General features: G+C 59.1%; 1 protein-coding gene across 4 annotated transcripts in view; it reads left to right on the forward strand.

Annotated features, from left to right (window-relative positions):
* Window positions 1-23,729, forward strand: part of DIP2C (disco interacting protein 2 homolog C) — a 252,589-nt gene extending 228,860 nt beyond the window's left edge. For 3 of the 4 annotated variants that reach the window (XM_077897374.1, XM_077897375.1, XM_077897376.1), the window contains 6 exons: window positions 1,516-1,577; window positions 13,200-13,257; window positions 14,833-14,907; window positions 16,799-16,973; window positions 18,119-18,242; window positions 20,651-23,729. In XM_077897374.1, the coding sequence (XP_077753500.1) occupies window positions 1,516-1,577; window positions 13,200-13,257; window positions 14,833-14,907; window positions 16,799-16,973; window positions 18,119-18,242; window positions 20,651-20,903 (747 nt within the window). In that variant the 3' untranslated portion in view covers window positions 20,904-23,729. Of the gene's footprint in view, window positions 1-1,515; window positions 1,578-1,984; window positions 2,016-13,199; window positions 13,258-14,832; window positions 14,908-16,798; window positions 16,974-18,118; window positions 18,243-20,650 lie in introns of those variants that run through there. The other variant, XR_013379581.1, reaches the window with a different exon arrangement.
* Window positions 23,730-24,619: the final 890 nt, after the last annotated feature.

A 24,619-nucleotide genomic window follows, 5' to 3' on the forward strand; every position in this document is an offset into this window, starting at 1 on the left:
TGGCCACTAAACATCTGCTCCTGCCACCGTCCTGTGTGTGGGGAGGTTTCCCAGGGCCACGGGTCCATGGTCACCCATCGGCACGCTCGCCCCTGGGCCGTGGTGTCAACATCCAGGATTTGTTTGGTTCTTTTAGCCTTTAATGGTAGAGCGACTGCGGTGGTTTCCACGTGTGACTTTGTCCTTGATCCTTCTGCTTTGTTCTGCCTCTCGCCTTGTCCCCCCGCCCCCTGTCCCTCCTCCTCCCGTGGTGATTGGGTCCCTGCGGGTCCGTGCCGCCGGCTGTCCTGGGCGCTTGGGCTCCAGGAGCAGGTAGAGAGGTCCCTGTGGCCTGCCCCACGGCGTCCCACGGCCCGGAGCTGGTGCGGAGCCGGGCAGCTGCTGGGGCCGCACTACAGGCCTGGCACCCGCGTGCGACAGCCATGTCGGTGGCGCCTGGCAGGTTGGCGTTTCTCTGCCACCTTGGGTCCTGGTCCGTGTGACTTCACTTCCCACGTTAGGTGGTGTGTTTTCGGACTTTTCAATCGGCCTCCTGCAGCCCTGCGTTTGCGTTGCCTAGGACGCCGGCCCTTGGCCCCCCGGCGCCCATCTGAAGGCTGCTGCGCTGAGCAGCGAGGCTGGGAGGTGGTTCTTGGGGTCCCACAGGGCGTCTGCTCCGCACAGGGGCTGACGGGGGTGCTGGTTTGTCCCCGAGGGGAGAGCCCGGCGGCGGCAGTGTTGGGGGCGGATGCTGTGGCAAGGCGTCTTCATCTCACTCTTCGGAGGTGCAGGGTGAACACTGTCTCCTGGAGAATCTCCGTGTATTCTCCGAATTTTCCGTGAGGGGTTCTGTCTGTTTTTGGAGTTTCACTCGGGCACCGTGTTTTTCTGCCCACGGCTTCACATGGCCTTCCCGAGACGCAGAGCTAGACGTTTGGTGTGGAACGTAGCTTCTATTGCGTGGCTCCCACAGGGTCAGAAGTCACCCCAGCATGTTCTGAGGGGATCTTTGGCGCCAGGACCAGCACGTGGACCCCATGTGACACAGGCAGCTTGGCCACGCATGCCCCCGGCTGTGTACTGTTGATAAACTGTGTCACAGGCAAAATCTACCTCCCTCGGCTGGAGGGAAGCCAAGGCGCAAGCGGAGCTAGAAGCGTCTCTGAAGACCCGCCTCCTGGGACGCCCATGGTGGGAGCCATGGCTCTCGGCCAGCCGTGCCTCCGTCCTCCTCAGCCTGCCCACGGGCACCTGGGCATGGCGTGTGGCACGCCTCTTCTCTCTCACTTGTGTAAATGGGATTGGCGGTCGAGCCCCGTGAAAGCCCAGTATGCTCCCAGTAGATGCTCCTTTCAGAAGCGAGGTTTCCAAACTGGACACGAACACGTTTCTTGGAGACAGGTGTGGGTTTAGTGCTTTTTAGTTCTGTTCAGTTTGAGATTTTTGCCAAAGAAATCCTCCCTAATGAGTAAGAAGCACAGAGCCAGGTGCCTCCCGCACAAACTTGAGTTAACCGCGCTGTGTCCTTGCTTGCAGGGGACCTCGGGACCTGACCCAACCACCGTCTATGTTGATATGAGAGCTCTGAGACACGACAGGTACGATGCACTTGTGGGTTGGTTGGTTGGTTGCCCAGCGTGCTGGGGCCGCCTCGCGAGGGACGGAGCAGGGCATCCAGGCTTCGGTGGGTGCCGCCTGCCGGCAAGGTGGAGAGCAACACCAGTTGGCTTGAACCGTGACATGTCTGCACCCGTGTTTGGTTCCCAACACTCTGCGGGGCAGTCCACTCTGCGCTTTGACGCCGACGGGCTGGGGTGGCCGGAGTCTCTCCTCTACCGGTCGGGCCGGAAGCCGGCGGTTCTTTCCCTGCCACTGTAGCTGGCACCGTGCCACACCTTATAAAGCAACCAGCACGCTGCCCACATTCCTTTACGTGAATTGAAATGTTGTGTAAAGGTGTTCCCGTGAAAAATTAAAACACGAGTGAAGTTACCTTCTGTTGCAGCTTCCCAAGCAGCCTTGAGCAAGAACGAAAGGTGAGCATTTGTAAGTTTTCTCAAGTGGGGGAAGGAGGTGGAGACGGAAGCAAGATGAGAACCTGTCAAGGACTGTCTGCCCCATCCAGGAGGACCTGCCAAAACCCCCGAGGTTCCCTGCTGAGTAGATGTTACTGTCTGGGAACGACAGGGGTGCCCGTACCTTGGTTATGTGATGGGGCAGGTGGGGGGCACCTGTGCCGGTGTCTCCCAAACGTTACTAGCAGGTGCCCCGCGGACGCACTGCGATGGCCGCACACTGTGTCTCCTCCTTTGCTCGCCTACTGACGACAAAGGGAAGGAAGGAGCTCATGGTCACAGCTGGTGGACGGGGAACTCGCCCGGCTGAGTGGGTTGCCTGAGCGGGTCCCTAGATGACAATCCTGCACGTGAGCTGGGGCGGGGAGGCCGAGGAGGGCGCCGGCGGGCTGTGCACGCGCCAGCACACGTTCCCAGCAGGGCTCTCGGGCCCCGTGGACATCGGGCCACCTCTGATTTGCACGATTCAGGGAGTAGTAGTATGGCTGACGTCCCAGGGATGGAGGCCAGGGGTGCAGCTGAAAATGCCCTCCGGCGCATGAGACAGCCCCACGCCAACGATCCAAGAGCCCAGTGTGCCGAGCCCCAGGGGTGCGTGCCGCCTTCGCCCAACCCTGTCCCATTGGAGCCTGCCTGGCCTCTGTGGCCCTTGTTCTAGACCCTACTGGTCCAGGAGGCCAAGGGCACAGCCTAGCACGCGCCCACCACACCGTGCCCACTCCCCTGCCGCAAAGTCCAGCAGGATCATGTCCACGATTTGGAAACTTGCTTTGAAGAGTCACAGTAACTTGACCAGGAGCACAGACCTTTCTAAATGTAACTTTTAGGGTTTAGAACGAAGTTACTTTACTCTCTACAAGTTATTGGAAATAACATTATACATTTTAAATCTTTGGAAGGTGAGCGGTAGCGCCCCCAAGAATCCGTTTGAGTAACATTCACACAGTTGTGTGTGGCCTGGCCCCAAAACACGCAGGGGGCAACCCTGGGACCAGTCGGGTAGAGATGCGACCCTCTGGCAGAGGACGGACAGCTTACTGCACGAGTGGCCGTCAGAGGACAGTTAGTCTCACTCTGTATCACGAGTGCCCCGGAGTCTCGGGGGTGTCTGGCTTAGGGGACCAAGGGTTTTCACTCCTGGAGCAGAACAGAAATCGCAGGCACAACTTCGTAAAATTTCTTTGACCAGCGCTTCTGAGGTCTTCAGCAGCAGAGCCTCCTGCGGTCGGGGGCCCGTGTGGCCGGGAGCTGAGGGAGGCCTGAGACCCCGCAAGTTTGTGCTGGGCTTGCCTCCTCAGCCCCTCGAAGTGTGGTCTGTCCCGAGAGCCGCAGCTGCCGGGAGCCCGACCCCCCATCCCCATCCCCAGAGCCTGACCCCCCATGTTCCTGGAGCCCCCATCCCCAGAGCCCGACCCCCCACATCCCTGGAGCCCCCATCCCCAGAGCCCGACCTCTGTGTCCCCAGAGCCCGACCCCCCCATGCCCAGAGCCCGACCCCCCGCATCCCCGGAGCCTGACCCCCACGCCCTTGGCGGCTCCTGCACCACCAGCTCTCCAGCACCTGCAGCTGAGCTCCGGGCCGGCCAGGCTGTGCCGCTGGCTGAGAGGCTGCTCACCCCTTTCCTGGAGCAGAAGCCTCCCTGGTACCGCCGCTCTCCCCCGTTAGGCACCCGCGTCCCAAGGCTGCAGCTCCTGCCAGGAGTCACACCCTGGGACCTGTCCAGCATCCAAGGCATCCTAGTCTGTGGCTCCTCGTGCTTTCAAGCCCAGGGCAGTTCAGCACCGTCCTCCCGGGGTGTTCCCCAGAGCGAACCTCATCTAGCTGGAACTCTCCAGCCTCCCCTCGGCCCTTTACCACCATGGAGCCAGAAGCGTGTTCGCTGCGTCTCACATGACGGACGGGCTGTGGGACGCGGCTGATCAGAGTTCAGGTCTGGGCGGGCTCTGTGGCCCTGGTGTCCCTGTGCTCTGAATGGGCTTGGTGACGCTGCCCTTGGCCGGTAAGGGTGGGGGTGTGGAGGCTGTCCATCCTGCGCTGGCTGCCGGGGTGACCCGGGGGCAGGGGCTGGCCTGGCGCTCGGTCCCGCGGGGATGCAGCTGCAACAGGAGAGCCGTAGGTGTTGGCTGCCTCTCCATTTCTCATCGTTCGTGTAAAATAAAGACAGGGCTGTGGTCCTGACTTGAGACGTACTGAGACTCAGGCACGTTGGTCACTCTCGGGTTCGTGTAGCCCGTCCACCAGGAGCCCCGGGACACCTGCTTGGCCAGGACCTAATTGACCCGGAGAGGGTTGACGGTCTGAAAGTGACCATTAGTTTTTAAAATCCTCTTTCTGATATGTCCACGTAGGGTGAATTCATGGTCTCTCAGCCACTTCCAGTTGGGTCTTTCCTTAAGCACTTGGTTTTTGCAGACTTGAGGTAGGAAAGAAAGAACGTTTTCAGTGTTTAAAGAGGAGTTAAATCGTACAGACAAACGCTAGCATAAAGCTTCCCGTACTCCTCACCTGAGGCCCCAAGTCTCGGGAAAACACGGGGAGTCCGTCAGTTCCTGGTCCGTGGTGCCCAGACCCCGAGGGACGGGCGGACATGCGTGCGTAGTAGGCCTGTGATCTCGTCCACGGCAGGAGGGGCCTGGGGGCAGGCCGACCAGGGGAAGGGGACCCAGCTTGTGGTCGGCTCCTGGCGTGAGCGTGAGCAGTTCCTGACGTTGGACGCGGCGCGGGACCCGCCCCTCCTGGGCTCCGTCCCGTGAGCCGAGCGATGACCGTGTAGGTCAGTGCACGTAAACGATGTGTCGCTCCTCTAGACATGTGCGTTCTGTCGGCAGTTAGGGACTCGCTTGCCCGTCTCAGTGTTTGCTGCCCCCTACGTCCGCTGCTGGCTGTCCTCAGATGCGCCCACCGTCTTCTAACACACCGTCTGGCCGACGTGGTCGTGGCTCCGCACTCCGGGTTGAGATCAGGGCCGCAGGGGCAGGTCCTGAGGAGGGTCCTGAAAACCCGACTTCACCGACAGAGAAAACTGAGAAAGAGGGAAGAGTTGACATTTGTGAAGTGTCTCTCGTGGTAACGGGTGAGTTCCCGCCTCGTCTTCCCTATGAGCCAGACTCTTCCCCACAGCTGGCGGCTTCCATGAAAAGACACGGTTGGTTCCCTTCTCTGTGGTTCTCGTCTTCAGCACCCAGCCCAGCGTAACGCGGCCGTGAGCACCCCGAGCTGGTCCGGGCGGGCAGCCCCCTAGCTGCGGCCGAGGCAGCCCTGGGCAGGTGGGGGCAGCACGGGGCCCAGCCCTGCGGCCAGGACCTCGGGACGGGCGAGCGCCTCCCCCCACGTCTCTGAGCGTTCTCCCAGCCGGCATCCCTTAGAGAGAGCCCACTGCTAGCTCGGATCTCCGCACCGTGTTCTGACACCTGCCGTCCTTTCGGGAGAGCCACGTGCGGGTGCCCATCCAGGCGGTGCCACCTCACACCTCGCCCTCGCCCCCCACCCGCCCCCACCTGGTTCTGAACCATCCGGTGACGTTTCTGAATCCCTTCCACAGTTCCAGAGTTGGTTGAGTTTTGACGAAACGTTCCTTCTTTTTCTACAACATCTTAGGTTCCTCTGAGAAATTGTTCTGTAGTCTTTTTTCAGTAAAGATCAAATTTAAATAATTAAAACATAACGTATTGACTTGGATAGTTTTTGTTCCACTGGCTTGTTTGCTAAATCTTACCCCAAAGCCCTTTACCAAATCCTCTAAATTGGAGCTGCAGGTAAACGATAGGAAACCCAGTTATGCTTGAATTTCAGATCCAGGAGGAATCCTCTTTCTAGAACAAATATGTCCCAAATATGCACGGGGAGGCATACGCTTTTAAAGTGCTGTTGATCTGAAAATCCTATTTAACCAAGCGTCCTGGATTGCTCTTTGCTCGTCCCGGCCCCCCAACCCTAGACCCAGACATCCGTTGTGTCCTCACAGCCACCACATCACAAGTGCTGGGTTTTCTTGGATGTACCAGGACTGGCTTCCCATCCCCCTGGTCTCCTGGGGGCGCCTCGCCCTGCAAGTTGCTGCCTCACACGGTCGGTCCTTCAGGAGCCATGAGCCCTCCCGGGGCAGCTGTGAGGGCCCCTGTCGTGTGGCGGCGGGCCTCGGGCCTCCGAAGGAGCAGGGGTCCGGCGGGCCCCCCACCCCGGCCGGAGCGCCTATCCCTCCTGCACCTGCTCCATGACACCAGCTGTGCAGAGAAAGGCCACTCGGCCCCTCGGCAGGGCACGCGCTCTGTCATCACCTGGACTCTGGTCCCTCCTCGCTCTGTGGTTTTGCACACGCACGCTGCGATTCTTAATTGAGTGGCCAGGATTGTGGGTAGGCAGTAAGAGGAGGACCTCCGTGTCCTGGTGCATGAACAAAGTCTCCCCCGCACCAGGAATGCCTTTTGCTTCTAGGATATTAGTGTGTCTCCCCCACGAGACCGAGGGCAGCCAGCTCAGTGTTTCCCGTGGGGCCATGTGCAGGAAGTGATCTTCCTGATCTGTCATCAGGAAGTGAAAGCTGCTTTAAAAGAAAAAGTCCTAGGTTCTCGACCCTGGAAGGTTCTTGCCTGGAGGAAAGCCTCTCTGCTTAAGTGAACTTCCCTTGGAGAGCGGGGGCAGCACGGGGCCCCATGTGGCACCTGGCTGTGTGGCAGGTGCCACGAAATGGCGGCGTGCCCCTGCCTCCCTGGGATTCCTGCGTGGTCCGTGACCTCCCCGCGCCGCCTGCCCCTGCCTCCTTACAGGACAGTGCCAGCGGGCAGTACCGTGTGCTGGAATGTTCCTAGGGAGGGACAAAGAACCGACAAGCTCAGAAGCCAACCTCAGGGCATGAACGGACCGATGGGCCTCCGGGTGGCATCCCCAGGAGGGCCGCGCGTTGCCCTCAGCCCTTCTGGTCAGCCCTGAGGAAGTACTAGAGCACCCCAAGATAATGTCTAAGTGATGAGGTCCTAACTGAGTAAACGTGTGTGACGTAGTCACCCTCTTAGCATCTTCGGGCATGTAAGGTCCATCCACCGTGGGGCGGCCGCCTCGCCACCATCCCCACGAACCGAAACTCTGTCCCCAGCAAAACTAGCGCCCTGGCCTCCTTCCCGCCCTTGTGGCCCTGACGGCCCCAGGTGCCTAAGTGGGCCGTATGGCACCTTCCTTCTGCGCCCGGCTTGTTCTCCTGAGCAGAGTTCTGTGGGCGTGCGCGCCAGGGCTGGCCCCGGGAAGGAGGCGGACGGTGGCGGCCACGAGCAAAGGGAACTTAGATACAGGGCTTGTCTTGGGTGGGAGCAGAGGGTGGGGCCCTGCACCACCCACCAGGCTATCGTACACAGGGCCCGGGCAGGCTCCAGCACGTCTACACCACATTCCAAGGACGGGGGCCGGGAGGAGCCTCCGAATGGCCAGGCCCGGCTCACAGGTCCACCAGGGCTCACAACTGTTTGAGCCCATCCCCCTCCGGGTTCGTACACGTCGTAGCGTGTCGGGGTCGGGCTGCGGGGATGGGCCGCGTTCTGCTTGGGCTGCGCCCACCTCTGCTGCGGTGAACGATGCTGCTGTGGACGGCACCCAGCTCTCTCCTCCAGATCTGCTTTCAGAGTCTCGAGGCATGCGCACCCAGACATGCGGCGACTGGGCCGTATGCTCGCCCCATGTTGACCTTGAGGACCCCCTGTACGGCGTCCGGGGCAGCTGCACCCGGGCGCAAGGCTCCCATCTCCACGTCCTCACCGACACCCGTTGTTTCCATTCCCTGGTAGCAGCTGTCCTAGCGGGGCTGCGGTGGTTCTCACCGTGCTGGATTGGCGTTTCCTTGATGACTGCTGATACCGAGCGTCTGCTCATGTGCTTATCGGCCTCTTACAAAGAAATGTCTAGTCAAGCCTTTTGCCCATTTTTAATCAAATTGTTTTTAGAGTGGTGGGTGTTCTGTGTTCTGGGTATTAGGCCCTTCTTGGATGTGTGACTTCCAGATGTTTTCTTCCATCCCATGAATTGCTTTTTCATCTGTTGACTTCATTCCTGGCACAGTCTTTAATTTTGGTGTGGTCCAGTTGATCTGTCTTTTGCTGCCGAGCTGAGATTCTATTTTTTAATCAAATTTGAGGTTGTGAAGCTTTTCTCCTATATTTTCTCATAAGGTTTTTGTACTTTCAACTTTTACATTGTTTTTTATCCCTTTTGTTTAATGATTTTAAATGGTATTTTAATTTTAATTATTGTTTTTCAAGTAGGCTCCGTGGTAGGCTTGGAGCCCAATGTGGGGTTTGAACTCATGGCCCTGAGATCAAGACCTGGGCTGAGGTCAAGAGTCAGACGCTAACCGACTGAGCACCCGGCACCCCTAGGTGGTATTTTTAAAAGGCAGGGGCTGTATTTTTTTTTAAATAATGATTTCATAAAGACAGAAGAGGTTTGGAGATGTTCCTCCTTAGAAGCTAAAGAGATATGACAACCGAGTGCAAACCCTGGCGCTCAGCAGGCAGGACGTGAGGGGGTAGTGGTCAGGCTGTCGTCGGGGCAGCGGACAAGTGGAGGAGGAGCGCGGATGAAGCGGCCGGGCCAGCGCTGGACCTCCCGGTGTCGCCGTGCCCCGAGCATGTGGACTGAGGGAGCAGGACGTACGCCATCCCGCCGGCGCTCGGAGCGTGTGAGCAGGACCCCGCACAGGCGAGGAGGCAGACAGAGCAAGACATTAGCAGGTGCATCTGACGGAAGGTGAACGTGTTCTTCGTACTCTCCATTCTTGTGAGTCTCCTGCGATGTTGACACGACCTTCAGGGAAACTTTCGGAGGAACGATGCGCGGGACGTATCGAGTCCACACATGGCTTGGAGTGGGAGGGCGAGAGCGTCTTGAGGACCGCTGGCGCGGAGCAGACTGCGGAACGCCCCGGGGACGCTCCGCGGGGCCCTGCCGACTCCAGCCGTGTGTCCCCCAACAGGATGTTGCCACCCGCAGCTCATGTCCCTGTCGCAGGCCCGCGTGGCTGGGGTGTGAGGCCGCCCAGGCAGCAGGAGGGAGGCGTCCGTGGAGCACATGCCCTGGACGGGACCGGACCAGAAGGGCTTCACTCAGTGCTCCAGGTCCCCCGACTCCAGCCCACGGAGCAACTCACCCGTCCCCTCGAGGCTGTCAGGCCGCCGCCCAGCTCCCCGGGGACCCAGAGGGGCCTCCCCAGAAGCCGAGGACGTGAGACAAAGGATAGACTCGAGTTGACAGTGCTGACTCGGCCCATGGCTGCGGCGGCGGCCCTCCCACCCCACGCCCCATGTCGGTGTCCTGACGCGCCCGCGTCGCGCTGTCGGGGCTCGCGGATCTGAAGCCGTCCTCAGAGTAATGCTGTCGGTTACGAGAGAAAGCCCGGAGGTCTGAAGGCAGGGGTTCGCGGGGCCTGGCCCACAGCCGCGGCCGGGTGGCCCCTGGACGCAACAGGAAGAAAAGGACTGCGGGCTCCTTCCCACCCGAGGAAAGGCGAGAAAACCCCCTCCTCAGGATCCGGAGGGCGGATGTCGGGGCAAGGGCACCTGAGGCCAGTAGTGTTCCAGGGCATTTCCTTGGACGGGGTGGTGGTAGGTGAGCTCGCTCCCCTTTCTGCCTGCTCGTTTTGGGGGGATCTCTCCTGGTTTGGGGCTCCCAGGACACTGGCCGCTGCAGGCTTTGGGGGCTGCCCGCATGTCACCCGCAGCTGCGACGGGGGCATCTCCCTCCCCAGCAGCGGGGCTTGGTGCCATCTGTGGCTCTGCGCCTGCTCGGGATGTGACCGTGATGTCCCTACGTGTCAGCTTTCCTCGGGCCTCTCCCCACCGCCTGACGCGCTTCGCCAGCCGCACAGGACACGGGGCCGCGGAGGAGATGGCAGTGCGGCGCCTGCGGCAGCGACCACCCCCATCTCTAGGGATTTCTGCTCCGTCTTCTGGAACTTCAGAAACGTATGCGGATGCGCTTACTGAGTTGCATTCAGTCCTTCAGATCCTTCAGACTATCTCGGAAGAAGATGCCGTTCAGACGTTTAAGTGAAAGACCCGCCGGGTTGTAGAGGCGCGTCCGTGACACGCAGGGCCTCCCCTTCACACGGCGACCACTCAGGGTCCTGTCTCGTGTACTGACGGTGGCGCCGGCGCTGCGTCTGCTGTAGCAGAGCGGCTAGTGGGGGCCAAGGTGCCAGTGGTGCCCCCCCGTCCAGGCCACGGGCGCCCACGGGGTGGCCAGGTCCCTCCAGGACGCACCTGCATTGGGTTTGTGATCCATGATCCTGAGTGTCGGCTCCTGGTGGCATCTGTGGCACATGCCATCCCTGGAGCACATGGTGCACCAGCGGGAGGCGGCCAGCTGTGTGGGGGGACATCGGCAAGCCGGTGTGGCCCAGGAGGGAAGGCGCTCCTCACTCCTCTCCCCCAGGCGAGAGCCTGTCCCGCGAGGCCGGGACCCTTTACAGACGGGCCTCTTGCTGCCACGACCCCGTGTCTGCAGCCCCAGGCATCACCTGGCAGCTGGCGAGGGTGGGGCCAGGACAGAGCGCGGGGTAGGGGTCAGAGGAGGAGTCACACTTCCACGCTTCCGTTCTTCCTTGCTGTCTTTTTTTTTTTTTTTTTTAAGATTTTATTTATTCATGAGAGACCGAGAAAGAGGGAGAGAGAGAGAAGCAGGCTCCACGGAGGGAGTCCAATGCACGACTCGATCTCGGGACTCCGGGGTCACACCCTGAGCCGAAGGCAGGTGCTCAACCACTGAGTCCCCCAGGGATCCCCTGTGTCTCCTATTTTCTAGCAAAAACACTTGAAGTGTAGGCAGCAACCTCGGTGGAAAAACATGTTTTCGGATGTCCCGGGTTTGTGCTTGAGTTTCGAGGCGTCTGAGCCGGGCAGGGCCCTGGCAGCCAGCTGCGCAGCAAGGTCAGAGGGTGAGCGGAGCGAGGGCGTGGGAAGGGGTCTCGCTGCCCCTGGAGCCGGCTGGGTGGCCGTGGCCCCAAGGAAGCCAGACACAGGGCGGAAGATCCATGTCCCGGGCCCACAGGGTTCATCGGCCCCCGCGTGCGCTGCGCTATACCTGCGTCCTGACGCCACCTCCGTGCCCTTGGAGGACAGGACCGCTTCCACCGCTTCCGAGCCCGCCCTCCAGCAGGAGCCCGTGCCAGCTGCACCCGGGGCATGTGGTCCCCCGCCGCAGCCTCTTAGGCCAGGACAGGGGCACCTTGGCGGTCAGGGCCTCCCGCCCTGATGGGGCCCAGCCTGGGAAGGTCAGAGGCCGAGCGGGGCCTTCCACCTCCGTGCTGCCCTCCCAGCGCACGCCGTGTCACTTCCACGTGTGCACAGTCCTGCATGTGCCGCGTACCCCAGCTCTTTCAGGAGACAGCTTTGCCTGTTTCTTCAAGGAGGCTTTGGTTTGGTTTTCTCCACCTGACCCTCTGGATGTTTATCGTTTCTGGGGATGAAGGGCCGATCTCCTGTGGCGTTTGCCCCCAGGACCCGTCAGGTTTCCTGCAGGACCAGGCCACCCGTATTGGCCTCGTGGCCCCGGCTTTGTCCATCTCTAGCAAACTGCCAACATCCAGAAGCCCAGGCGGGCGCCGGCCGCAAGTGTGTCCACGGAGCCGCTGTTGGGACGAGCTCACGGTCCGCCTCCTGGCCGTGCGGCCACAGCAGTGCTCACTCACACACCGTGTGTCTGAATGTGCAGAACGTGTGCGGCGACGAGGCAGGGGCCGCGGGAGCCATCCGTCCAGCCCACTGGTCCTCAGAGGCCTCGCCCACACAATTCTGCGCCACGCACCCAGCACTTTATCTGCGGAGGTCAACACCACGAAGCCTCGGGCGTGTCCTAGACCAGCCCTATGCCGCTCAGATCTGGGCTGTTTTCCTGACGAGCCTCATCTCCTGCCGTCGGCACCGAGGTCTTCCCCACGGCCGCCCCAGGGATCCTCGCAGTTACCGACCATCCAGTCCAAACTTGGAGTAGAAAGTTCTTGCACATCTGGCTCCATCCCCAGGCCTGCTGAAGACCAGGCGTCGGCCCTGTTCCTGCCTCCACCCCCAGGTTCACCCCGGGCCTCCATTCGCGTGCCCAGAGCCGCCCTCTGGTGCCCACTGCGCCTCTCCCCTGCCCCTTCCGTCTTTGGAGCATTTGCTCCTCGGCAGGAGGACCGCTGCGATCGTGCGGAGGGAGGCTCGAGCGTGCTGAGCTTCACCTATCCACAGGCTCGAGACGTGGCCCCTGGCGTCCCTGACCCCCCCTCCGTACTGTCCTAGCCCTTTCTCATGCTTCATTCTCTTTAAATAAAAACTGCTTTTTAGATGGACAGCGTCACAGTCTGGTGGCAGTTCGGCAGATACGCAAAACCAGGTGTTTGAGACAGCTGGGAAGGATTTAGTCAGCTCTGGTTGTGACCACACCAGTGTCATCTGCAGTTCTTTTTTGTCTTTTTTTAAGATTGTATTTATTTATTTGACAGAGAGCAGGGGGAGGGGCAGAGGGAGCAGCAGGCTCCATGCGGGGAGCCCGATGTGGACTCTATCCCAGGACCCCGGGATCACGCCCTGGGCTGAAGGCAGGCGCTGAGCCCCCCTGGGGCCCCCATCCGCGGTTCTTAAGATTAAATCACCATTAAGTATTTTTCCTAACGGAAAATACTTCTTAACAGAAAAAAGTCTTTTCTGAAAGGTTTGCCGTCTGAATTGGCTGAGACGGGGTCTCTTGGGCCTCAGATGCACCCAGGCCAGGAGGTGGATTCCCTGCTGCCACAGCCCCGGGCCTGCAAGCTGCGAGCGCTCCAGACCTCCACCCCGGGCCTCCCTCCTGGCCTCCCTCCTGGCCTCTGCAAGTGCCGAGTGGAGGTCTGGTGACTCCGGACGTGGAGTCGCTTCCCCGGTGCTATGCAGGCTGAGTGGACGTCGCCTCTGTGCCTGCGGCCTGACGCGTGTCTCCATCTCCCTGACGGAGCATAGCTGCTCCCTGCTGCTGGACCCCCTTTTCTTTGACTTCTAAATGTCTATGGGTTGGACAGTGTTCACCGGCAGATGTAACATCCCTAGCAACTGCCCAGCCCGGTGTTGACCAGGCGCTGAAGACAGAGGAAGGACACCATGGGCTGGAAAACCCACCTGAGTCATACCTTCTCTTTTGTGTTGCAGGGTCCGCTTGGTGGAAAGAGGCTCTCCTCATAGCTTGCCCCTGATGGAATCGGGAAAAGTAGGTATTGAGGGAAGAAAGCTATATTTCTGCATAAGGCTCCATCTCTGCATGTGGGCTTTGACTTTTTAAGAAATGTATAGAATATTTTCTCCAAAAAGTTTTCTCAAGTGTAATAATATATCAGGATGAGATTTGGCACGAGTACAGAAACTCAAAACAGTGTTTGAAACAGTTTAGATTTTTTCTTTCACATTAAAGAATTCCCAAACACCCCAGAGGCCCTGCTGTGTTGCGCTGTGCACGGATTCCACCCCCAAGGCTGCCTCCGGGTCAGAGGTGGCTGCTCCAGCTCTGGCCATCACTCCCGCATCCCAGCAGCAGGAGACACAGGAAGAGGCAACGACAGGTGCAGACCTCAGGGACAGCTCCGAGGCTGCCTTAGACACACTCAGTACCGCTGGCCAGAATTAGGGCCCACGGTCACACCGGCCGAAAGGAAGGTTGGAAACACAGTGGTTCTCATGTCTGCGGGCTTCACTAAAAGCCCAGGTACCAGCTGCCGGGACAGCAGACGAAGAGGAGGGTGATCAGGGACAAAGTGCGCCGAGGGCAGGCTTTACCCAAGTTAGGGGGGCAGGACATGGATTTACACCTCAGCGGAGGCTCCTCTCCCTGAGTTTGGCTCCGGTTGTCCTCTTTGTCCTCCACTGGACGTGATGCTCCTCTGGACCTTTTATCACCTGTGTCTCCATGAGCAATAGCCAGTGTTCTTGGTACCAGGTTGGTACCCGTCTGATGGCAGGACACCAGCTGTTGGCGAGACGCAGCAACCAGAGCCAGCACATCACGCTTCAGACTCCAGGGACAGCCCAGGAGTTCCTACCAGCAGCGTTTTGCCAAATTTCAACCCCATGACATCCGATTAGCAGAACCGACATGAGCTGTGTCCTAAATTTGCAGAACCAGCTTTTGCCGCCACATGTGCATGTGCTGTTGGTGACGTTCAGAATGTTTCCAAGCAAACATCCACTAAGGAGATGTTGCTGTGAACACAATAATAAAAGACCCTGGTGTGCGGGGAACCTGGAGGGCGTTTCTGGGAGGAGAGGGGAGCTGGACAGGCCTCCGAGTTGGAGGACACACTGCAGGCCGGGACCACTAGCCCTCCCTCGCTCCCGCCACGTCCTGGCGGGACGTGTGCCGCGCACACCTTAGCCCTGAGTGCACGCACAGCTCTGGAAATGTGATCCGTGATTTCCTTAATTCACTGCCTTCCTTCCACCTGAACATGTCGTATTCAGGCAGTGTTAAACGTAATTGGAAAATTAATACAAATATCTGAAAATTCCTATTTTGTAAGCATCAAGCTGTTACGTTATTTATCCTGTTTTCATTCAGATCCCTCATTTTGGGATCATGTCAACATGAGCTCTATCACCGTAGTAATTACAAGAAGATGCAACGTGTCACGTCGTAGTTCTGTCATGCTGTGCTGTGTGTAATTTTGATTTAAAGCCATACTACCTCCTAAACAATTTTAGGAAAGGAAGTAGGCATACGGCGTGAGGGCAGGATCGGGTGGACGGGTGTGGAGCAGGTTTGTTCACTGACCACAACATTCTTTCCACATAGATACTTCCAGGGGTTCGGATCATAATTGCCAACCCAGAAACAAAAGGACCCCTGGGTGACTCCCACCTGGGAGAGGTGAGTGACAGGGCGCCCCCCAGGAGAGGGGACTGACCGGGCGCCCCCTGGGAGAGGGGAGTGACGGGGCACCCCCGAGTGAAGGGAGTGATGGGGTGCCCCTCACGGAGAAGCTAGATGTGGAGCATCCACCTGGATGAAATGTGGGGTGCTGCCTGTGAGGGGAGTAGGGGGTGTCCTCAGAGGTGGAGCCCCTAGACCACACTTCCTGTCCTGGGGACACCAGTAGCTGGCTCCTGCGCCCCTCTCCGAGTGCGTCCCCATGAGCTGTGGGGCTCGGGAGCAGGTGCGACCCCATCTGGGACCCTAAGGGGCTGGTGAGCTGAGCAAGCAGCCTAGGAAACGGCAGGTGTGGGAAAGTCAGTGGGGCGTTGACCCTTTGGCTTGTTCGTACTTGATACTTTGGGAGGAGAGAGCCGCCTGGCCGCCCCCTGCGCCGCCCTCTGCTGCTGGCTGCGTGTGGCTGGAGGAGACATGTCCTCATCCCACTGCCCCCCCCATACCCCCCCACACACACAGAGGACATCCGGACAGGTGTTGACACACCAGCTGTGGGGTCCTCTACCCCCCCCCCGCTGTGTGCACACCTGCTCTCGGCTGACTGCTCATCACAGACCCCACTGCCCCACACACAGCCTCAACCCGGTGCCCGTGGGGGGGGGGGGGGCAGAGGCTACACGGACTGTTCCATGACCTCACGTGATACAGTAAGGCCGCCCTCGTGCAGCTAAAATGCACAGCCTGCCGCCAGCCCCGGAGCCCAAGAGCAGCCGCGTGTGTCACACCCGGTGAACAGACAGCCGTGCTGTGCCGTGGCCCGGCTCGCTGCCCCCCCTTCCTTCCCGGGCTGTTGCTGGATCCTTCATGGGGATCCCAGCTGCATGTAACGATCAGAACCCAGGTGATAGAATCCCGTACGGGTCCTAGGTAGGAATTTTCTTGGCGTGTAGTGGCCGGTGTGAGCTCGGGGAGGACGGCGGTGCCGGCACCCGGCCAGGGTCCTCCAGCGCTGGGCTCGCAGCGGGCTCCGGCCGGGCGCCACCACCCAGCGCGCTGGTTTTCTGAGCGGGCATGTGTCCTAATGAGACCAGACGTTCGAGGGCACGGGGCGGAGCTTCGGTCTCTGCTCTAGGGTTTGGTTCATTCCACGGGGATCCGCGCGGTGGCCGCGTGTGCCCGCGGTGCCCGGGGCCATGGGGACTCTGGCGAGGCAGATGGTCTCTCACTTCAGGAACTTGCCCGTTTTTCAGTATAAATAATGAAAACAGGCACAGACGTCTTCGCTGTGAATGCCGTGTAGCTTGGAAGAGCTGGCCCCGTTCCCCCTGGGCTTGCAGACTCGGGGTGTCCCGGAGTCGCTCCCCTCCTTCCCCGCTTGCCCCAGTGTCACACACTCAGGGTCTCGAATCCCCGTGTCTGCGGTTACGGGCCTTTCCCGCTCGGCCGTCCCCGTCCGGGTGTGTGCTGGGTTTTCCGTTCTGCGGATCCTTCGCGAGCCGGAGCAGGGATGGGGGCGGGGGCGGGGGGCGAGGATCCGCAGCCGACCGCCCCGAGCCGCCAGCCCGCGGGGGACGCAGGACCCAGAGGCCAGGACCCGAGCCGCCACCGAGAGTCAGGGGCCCCGGCGGCCGAGCCGCGCAGGCGCCGGACTCCCTGGAAGTAGGCAAACCGTGCGAAAGGGGAAAACAGGCTGTAAAGCTTTTAAACATTTTTCCAAATTGCTTTTTAGAAACAATTGTATTTGAGTAAGTCCGAGCAAGCTAGCGCAAGTCGGCTGCTCTAAGTGCCCCGGGGGGGGGGGGGCGGGGGGGGGCGGCCCCTGGCCCCCGGCCCCCGGCCCCCGGCCCTTGGCCCCTCCCGCGGCCTCACCGCCCCGCGGCTTCCCGGGCAGATCTGGGTCCACAGCGCCCACAACGCCAGCGGCTACTTCACCATCTACGGAGACGAGTCCCTGCAGTCAGACCACTTCAGCTCCAGGTTGAGTTTCGGAGACACGCAGACCGTGTGGGCGCGGACGGGCTACCTGGGCTTCCTGCGGAGGACGGAGCTCACGGACGCCAACGGAGGTGGGCGGGGCGCGGGGGAGGGGCGGGGCCCGGGGTGGGGGCGGGGCTCCTGGGGCGGGGGCGGGGCCCGGAGGTGGGGGCGGGACCCAGTGGTGCTCCTGCTGCTGCACCTGCTGCTGCACCTGCTGCTGCACAGCGGCCCCGGGCAGCGCGGCGCGGGGAGGACGGTGTGAGTCCCGCAAGCTGACGCCAGGTGCCGCCGCTCCGCGTTCCCAGGGGGCCGCGCGCCCCAAGGCCGGACCCCGCCCCCCGCCCCCGCCCCCGCCCCCCGCCGCACTCCGCGCCTCGCGCCTCGCGCCTGCCTCCGGGAGGAAAGGGGGGCAGCAGGGCGCTCGGGCCGGAGCTGAGGCACCTCTCCCCACGAGGGGCCAGGGCGGCAGGAGAGCTGGAGCCGGGGAGGCGGGGCTCAGCTCCGGGGGCCTGCCCCGCCGACCCCGGGGCTCGGTGCCCGGGAGGCTCCTGACACCTGCCGCGGGAGCTGCGGGAGCCTGGCCGCGTTGCCCTAGACGTGGTCTCACGTGTACGACGTGGGGAAACCGTGGGCTCCCGGGGGTGCTCTCGGGGGGGAGGGGGTTCTGCGGGCGGGGCCGCGCTGCGGCAGGTTCCTCACCCCGCGGGCCCCGAGGCGGCAGAGCCCAGGACGCGGCCAGGAGCCGACCAGGAGCTGTGCCCCGCCCGCGCCCTGGGTCGGGCGGCGTCCGTGCCTGTCCCCGACGGGCCTGCGCCCCGGGGGTCGGGCGGCGTCTGGGGCGGCCGTTCTCGAACCCCTCCCCAGCCCGTCCTTCCCCAGGAGGTGGGAGCTCGCGTGACGTCAGAGGCGACGGGGTGGCGCGGGCCGTGCTGCGCCCCAGCCTGCGGCTCCGGGAGGGCGCCCGGGCCCGGGAAGCTCTCTCCCCCGCGCGCCGACGTGGGCAGGGGTGCTGCGGGCGGCGGCGTCCCCCTCCGGCCACTTCCCGCAGCCCCGGGCTGCGCAGCGCCCCGAACAAAGGACCCAGCAGCTCGCACCCAGCAGGCCGCACCCACCTGCCCGCACCCACCAGTCTCTCCTGGCGTCAGGTCGCTCACTCGGGAGTTTGAATCTTTGTTGCTAACAAGCGGCGTGAGCGCCGTTGTGGTGAGGTTCATGCTCTCTGTTTCCCTCGCAGAGCGCCACGATGCCCTGTACGTGGTGGGCGCCCTAGACGAAGCGATGGAGCTGCGCGGGATGAGGTACCACCCGATAGACATTGAGACCTCAGTCATCAGAGCCCACAAGAGCGTCACGGAATGGTGAGCGGGCGTGGGGACAGCCCCGTGCAGGGGAGTCTCCGCCGTGACCCGGGCCTTGGCAGTCGGGAGGGGCGCCGGCGCTGTAACGGCCCGCCTCGGGAGAGCGAGACCCGCCAGGCCTGTCCTGCCTTGCGGTGCATGGCCTCTGGGCGCAGGAGGGAGAGGAGGGCAGGGAGGCGGCAGCGACCGAGTCACGCAGGGAAGCTCAAGGGTTGGAGAGAAGACTTGCAGCAAGTGGTGCTGGCACAGACGAGGGCCCGCGGGGACCCGGGGATGTCGCCCCTCGCGGCCCGCCAGATGGGTGCCGCCCTGGGGCCAGGAGGCATACTGGAAGAGCGACGGGGCCCCACAGCACAAGAGGTCAGCTTGCTGGTACGCTTGGTCCCAAAGCGGCAGAGACCTGACGCAGCTGCTCCCCAAGTCCAGGCAGGGACCCCCCAGGCAGGCACCTTCCAGAATCCCTCGGGAGCAGCTCTCCGGGCGCAGGCAGACCCAGGACCGGTCACTGCCCCTTGGGAGCCGATGGCTGCAGGAGAGTTTGCGTCCCCACACTCGGCCCTGTGCTCCCGACTTGGCTGCATCCGTCCTCCCCCCAGAGCTGCTGAAGCTGCCCGGCCGCTAGAGGGTGGACAGGAGCCAGGACATCCAGATGTGGCACAGGGCTGCTTCGGTTACCCCATAACTAGCCATCCGTACCGATGACAGCCTTCCATGTCTGTATTTTTAAGAAAACAATTTAGAGTCATTTGTACTGCTTTTTTCAAGCACTTTCCATCTGGTTGCAAATGCCGTTTCGACCTTAAAGGTCTGTGGCAGGGGGTCCTGTGGCACCTCGTGGGGTTTTGTTGTAAGCACTGCTGTTGCCACCTGCCACGGGGCCTCACACTCACCTGTGCTCACATGAGCACCGATTATCAGCTTCTGCTGGGCTCTAGTGGGTTGGAAACCTCCCTCTGCTCTCTCCTCGCCCGGCCTGTGTTCCTCCAACCCGGCACCGAGCCAGAAGGCAGACACTCACGTCACTCGACGTGGCTGTTGTCACAGTGGCGTTGTCCAGCCGACCGAATCTGTCCCTTCCCCTTCCTCGGACATCGGTGGCCCTGGGGAAGTGATGCTCATCCAGCCCAGAGCTTCCCAGCAAACCCCCTCCATCAAATACAGAAATCCAACTCCGTGCCTCCTACTGTGTCATCCGTGTCAAATGCTGCCATAAGATTTTACCCAGGCGGCTAATCTGTGACATCACAGAGCCCGTGGGGCCCACATGTGGGCTTTGCAGAGCGATTATTATAGCGTCCTAAAGAACCTGTCACGGCACAACTCGGAGACAGACCGTGGCAGAGCTGTTGGCCTAGGCACACGCTAGTCACAGCGACTCCAGAAGCAGAGTCACCTGGTGAACACAGTCTCCGGTATTTCCCTTCCACGTTATGGGTACGTTGCTCATACTAAACAAGATGCGCCTTTGTGTTTTCTGAGCAGACGTACCCTGTGGTTACAGGAGTGAGTTTCCCGACTCCTTGCTGCCCCACATCCCCTTCTGTGTGGCTGGCGGGAGGATGCTGTGGGCCCTGGAGCCCACCCACCGCCTCCCCCTGCGCCCAGGACCCTCTGACCCACTCCCCTGCTGACCTCAGTCTGTCCAGGCCCCTAACGACCCCTGTTTAAAGACTGACCTTATAAAGTGCAGGTGGCTTAGTGTATAAAGCACCAAGCTTCAGCTTCCACGGATTGGCCAGAGCAGATGCTCCAGGCAACTCTCCTCCGAAAGATCCCAAATAAAATGCTTGTGGATGAATCCCCGCTGCTCTGGAGGGCCTTCTCCTCACATGGGTCACCGCTTGCTCGTGGCACTCATTCCAGACACAGTCCTTCCGGCAGTAGCCCGTGTTTGCCCCGTGTGTGCAGCAGATCGCCGGCTTGTCCCCTCTGACTAGGACCCGCGGTCAGCCAGGCACAGAGTGGGTGGCTCCGCACGTGTCTCCTCCTCCCTCCACGTCCACATCCCTCCACTGCTGTGGCGCGAGGGAGGTCAGGACCAGCCCCAAAGGCCCCGATGCCATCCAGCCTCTGCCAGCCCAACTGACCAAGGCCAAGGGCAGGACCCAGGCGGCACCGCAGGGATCTCGCGCTCACAGGGTGGCCGCCGTGCAGTGCCCTTCCAGCGTGTGGGCACCAGCGACGGCTGGGAGCAGAGGGCAGGGGAGGCCGGGTCCGGATGGCGTGTGCGCCCCGAGAGCACGCTAGCGACAGGACCGCGCAGCGGCTTAGTGAGCTGGAGGCCCCAGGCTCACCGACCAGCACTGCACAGGCAGATCAGGAAAGAACCAGATGGTACCTGTTGAAGAGAAAACAAAATTGTTAAACAAAAGTCCCTCGGTATAGTGATAATTTTTTCTCTCTTCCAGCGCCGTGTTCACTTGGACAAATTTGTTGGTGGTGGTGGTCGAGCTGGACGGGTCAGAGCAGGAAGCCTTGGACCTCGTCCCCTTGGTGACCAACGTGGTCCTGGAGGAGCATTACCTGGTGGTGGGGGTTGTGGTCGTGGTGGACATAGGCGTCATCCCCATCAACTCCCGGGGGGAGAAGCAGCGCATGCACCTGCGAGATGGGTTTTTGGCAGACCAGCTGGACCCCATCTATGTGGCCTACAACATGTAGTCTTGTCTCTGGCTCCCGTAGACTTTTCTAGGAAAGTAAACGTTTTTCTCAGTGTCACTAAAGTTTGCAGACATGAGGGCAACATTCACCGGAACGGAGCCTCTGTTCTCGCGGCGGTGAGACTTTCCACAGCGGTCCCGATTGGCATGGGGGTGAAATGTGAAATGTGAATTTACCACTGAAGTTTGCTCAGAAGGACTTTGGATTACTGCCTTCAGTTTGTTGGAAAAACCCATTTCAAAAACTTTTTTTTTTTTTTAATTATTGGATAAGAAGTGCTTTCTTCGTAAATGTGGTATTTTGTTAAAGCCAAAATAGCAATTAAAAAAATATTCTGCCCTCCAGATGGGTTCTTTTAAACAATTTATGTAGTGTGACAAAGAATTGTTTTCTCTGTTTAATGTGTCATGAAATCTTAATGACATGGATCTTGTTACTAATTTAAGCCATTGCTAGATCTCATCCTTTTAGGGAAGTTTGTTGAGGTACGAGAAAACCTTCCAAATAGCACCTTCCAATTAGAGTTTAGCAGCTTTCTTTGTCAGAAACGTGCTGGAGAAACAAAGGCTGACATACGGCCTTTGAAGTTAGCATAGAATGAGAAGAAATTATAAATAAGGTGTATTTCGGCAACTATCTTGCAGATATCTTTGTACTAAACTAAAAAGATAAAATAAGTTAACTTCTTCATATGTAATTATGTACAAAACGTTTAATTTATTTTGATCTCTTTAGAAGTATAAAAGAGAAAAAACATTCAAGAACATTAAAGTCTTGTAATGTTTGCTAATATAAAAAAGTGTTGTATTATCTTGCGTGGATAGTATCACAACAAATATATATATATGAAATATAAATTCACTAATGAACAAAGGAGATTTTAAAGTTTAAAATGCAGAACCTGTCACTTGCATGGTGTCCCCTCCACTGTACTGTAGATAAAGACAGATTCTCTCACACCCACTTTGTGATGTGAGCAGTCCCAGATCGCCGGTGCCCGGTCTAAATGTTTCTTCTAGAACCAGAGACCAGCAAGTGAAATTATCACCATCTCCGAGATGGGGAAGGAATGTGAGGCTACATGTGCACTATGTTCCCTTGGCTGCGGGGCAACGAGGGACGGTCGGCGCCGGCGCGTGCCCACTGCGCTGAGCAGGCATTAGGGAAGGCAGGTGGCAAGGAGCGCTGTCCTCTTAGCTGCAGGAATTCCTTGTTCTTATAATTTTTGTTAGCGTCCCCCGTTCCGGTCCTTGGTATGGAAAGGAATGCTCTTCTGTGGTCGTTTGTGCCGGGTCGTGCGGATTCCCCTCCGACGGCCGCTGTGTGGAGTGGACAGACTGTCCAGAACAGCTTTAAGGGAAAAGACTCCCGTGGAGACCGTCACCCTGGCCAGTGCTCTGGGCTCCCCAGCCTGGCGAGAGCGGGACCCGCAGGAGCGGCCCCAGGACTCCCCACAGAGCCACCGGCTGGAGCAAGAGAACCTCCCAGCTGCCTTCACTTCCCACCTGTGGATAACACGTGTCTGATTTCCGTCTCTCGCTGCTGCGGCCGCCCCACACGCCTTCCAGTTTCCACGTCTCCTCCGTACACTCCTCGATCCGATTGGCCCATCTGTGTCCAGCCAAGAAGAGGTGTTTGCTGCCCGGGCGGGATTGATGCCGTAACTGCCCCACCATGACCCTGCCGTGGCTCTCGTTGCTAGAAATGCATGACCAAGATCGTTGCTGGGCAAACTTTAGAGTCTCTTTTCATTACGTTGTAGGCGATGTCTTCACCTGCCTTTGCTGTATGCGCCAGCAGTAAGCCCTTTGCTAAAAGAGAGTTTTGTTTGACTTCCGAGATCCAAGGCTAATTGTTTTTTAAAAATTTTAAGTGTCATTTCTTTTCAATTTGTCTGCATGTGAGGTGCATCCTTCCATCTCCACAAATTATTTGATTTTTAAAATACCGTTTGACTTCATTGCCATGTGTGACTATTTCTCTACACGCTTCAGATACACATTCCTACAGTCTTCTGCTTCCCAAGGGGGAGAAAACCCCACCACGCACAGGAAAAAGACCCTGTCCTACACACACCCACTTTGTGTAAGGGGAAGGGGGTTTCGGGTGGGATACTGATGACAACCCACGACTGCAGGGTAGCTTGTGAGGTCTAGCTGATGTCGGGAGCAAACCAGTCAGGTATCCCTTCCGCTCCGACCGTCACCTTCCCCACATCAGCTTCACGTGCAAGACGGTGCGGTTGTGAACGCGTTAGCAACGTCCTGTCCTCTCTCGTGTTAGAGTTGAGGTCCAAAGGGTTGGGGGCTGGGACCGAAGGTCGGTTGTGCAAGGAAAAGGAGAGGAAACCCGTTTCAGCAATAAAGAAGGATCGTTCCGTATTAGGAGTTGTGCTGTAGGTAAATCATTCATGACAATGTAACAATGTTTGTCTTGTGACCTTGTGCTTTGAAGTCAGACAAAACCGTGTGATCAGCTTGCACAAGGAAGGGTACACGACGGACATTGGAACACAGACCTAACCCAACAGGGCGGCTTCCTCATGGTGCTTGTTTATTATATATATTTAATCCTGCTTGACACTTTACCCAAGGGAAACTGCCCCTTTTATCAGTTGAATGTTAGCAGCGTTATTTCATAGAGTGTGGTGACTGGTTAGAGAAATTCATGTACTCAACCAATCACGGTTTCAAACAAAATTTTTATGTGCAAAGGACGGCAACCTTCTCGTATGTTAAACCACCAGTAAGCTTTGTACATCTGTGATAACGCCTGTTTTATATTCAAATGAACAAATAAAAGCTTTTATTTTTGTTGCTCTGAAAATAGCAGTTTCTTAATTGCTCCCCTGGAAAACTGTCTGGGACAGCTTCAATCCCAGGAAGGAAGTGACTCCTGCAGGGAAATGGGAAATGTATCTGACTCTGTTTACATAATTTGTTGCATTACTTATTAGTACAGATGATCATACTTTGAACAATGTTTAAATTTTGATGTGGGCATTTATTGCTTAAAAAATTCCTATGGCAACAAATGTTTTGTGAAATGTTTTTTTTAATTCTTTTAAATATATCTAAATATATTTGTTCACATTTGCTGCAAGTGTACAGATTCTTGGTAAATTTGCGGGAAAAAGAGTAAGCATGAGTCCTGTGTGCAAATACTTTGTCAGGTGTGACCGGGCACCTCTGCATCGCAGGAGGTAGGTCCAGGGGCTACGCCAGCCCCGATGGTCCCTGCTCCGCGGACCACGAAAGCTCGGTCTTTTGCCCAAGATCTGAGCATTTCTTAAAAGGTTTGTCTCGTGGAAGGTGGAGCGGGCGAACCGACCTTCAGCCTAATGGTATCAGAGGAAGTTGTGGACACATGAGAACCAGCAGCGCCCAAACCACCCAGGTCACGGGGCTTAGCCTGCGGGTCACAGGCCCCGGAGCACCTCGACCCCGGCGCCGGGCGTCACCGGCATCGGCTTGGTGGCAGCTCGGTCGTGTCCCTGTGTGGTCCTCTCCCCCGCAGCGTCCTGGGCGCCCAGGTGGGCGGTCCGTGCACCTGCCGAGGGGAGACACACTCACACACACACACACACACACACACACGCACACAGAGTGGCAGGTGGCAGGGACAGCAGTTTTCGCGGCGCCGCCGGGTTGGGTTCCAGGGTTTAGGGGCCCCGACTGCCCAGAGCTCCAGGCGGGTGATGGGGTGGCGTCCCCAGG

The sequence above is a fragment of the Canis aureus genome, chromosome 5, assembly GCF_053574225.1.
Source record: "Canis aureus isolate CA01 chromosome 5, VMU_Caureus_v.1.0, whole genome shotgun sequence".
NCBI lineage: Eukaryota > Metazoa > Chordata > Mammalia > Carnivora > Canidae > Canis > Canis aureus.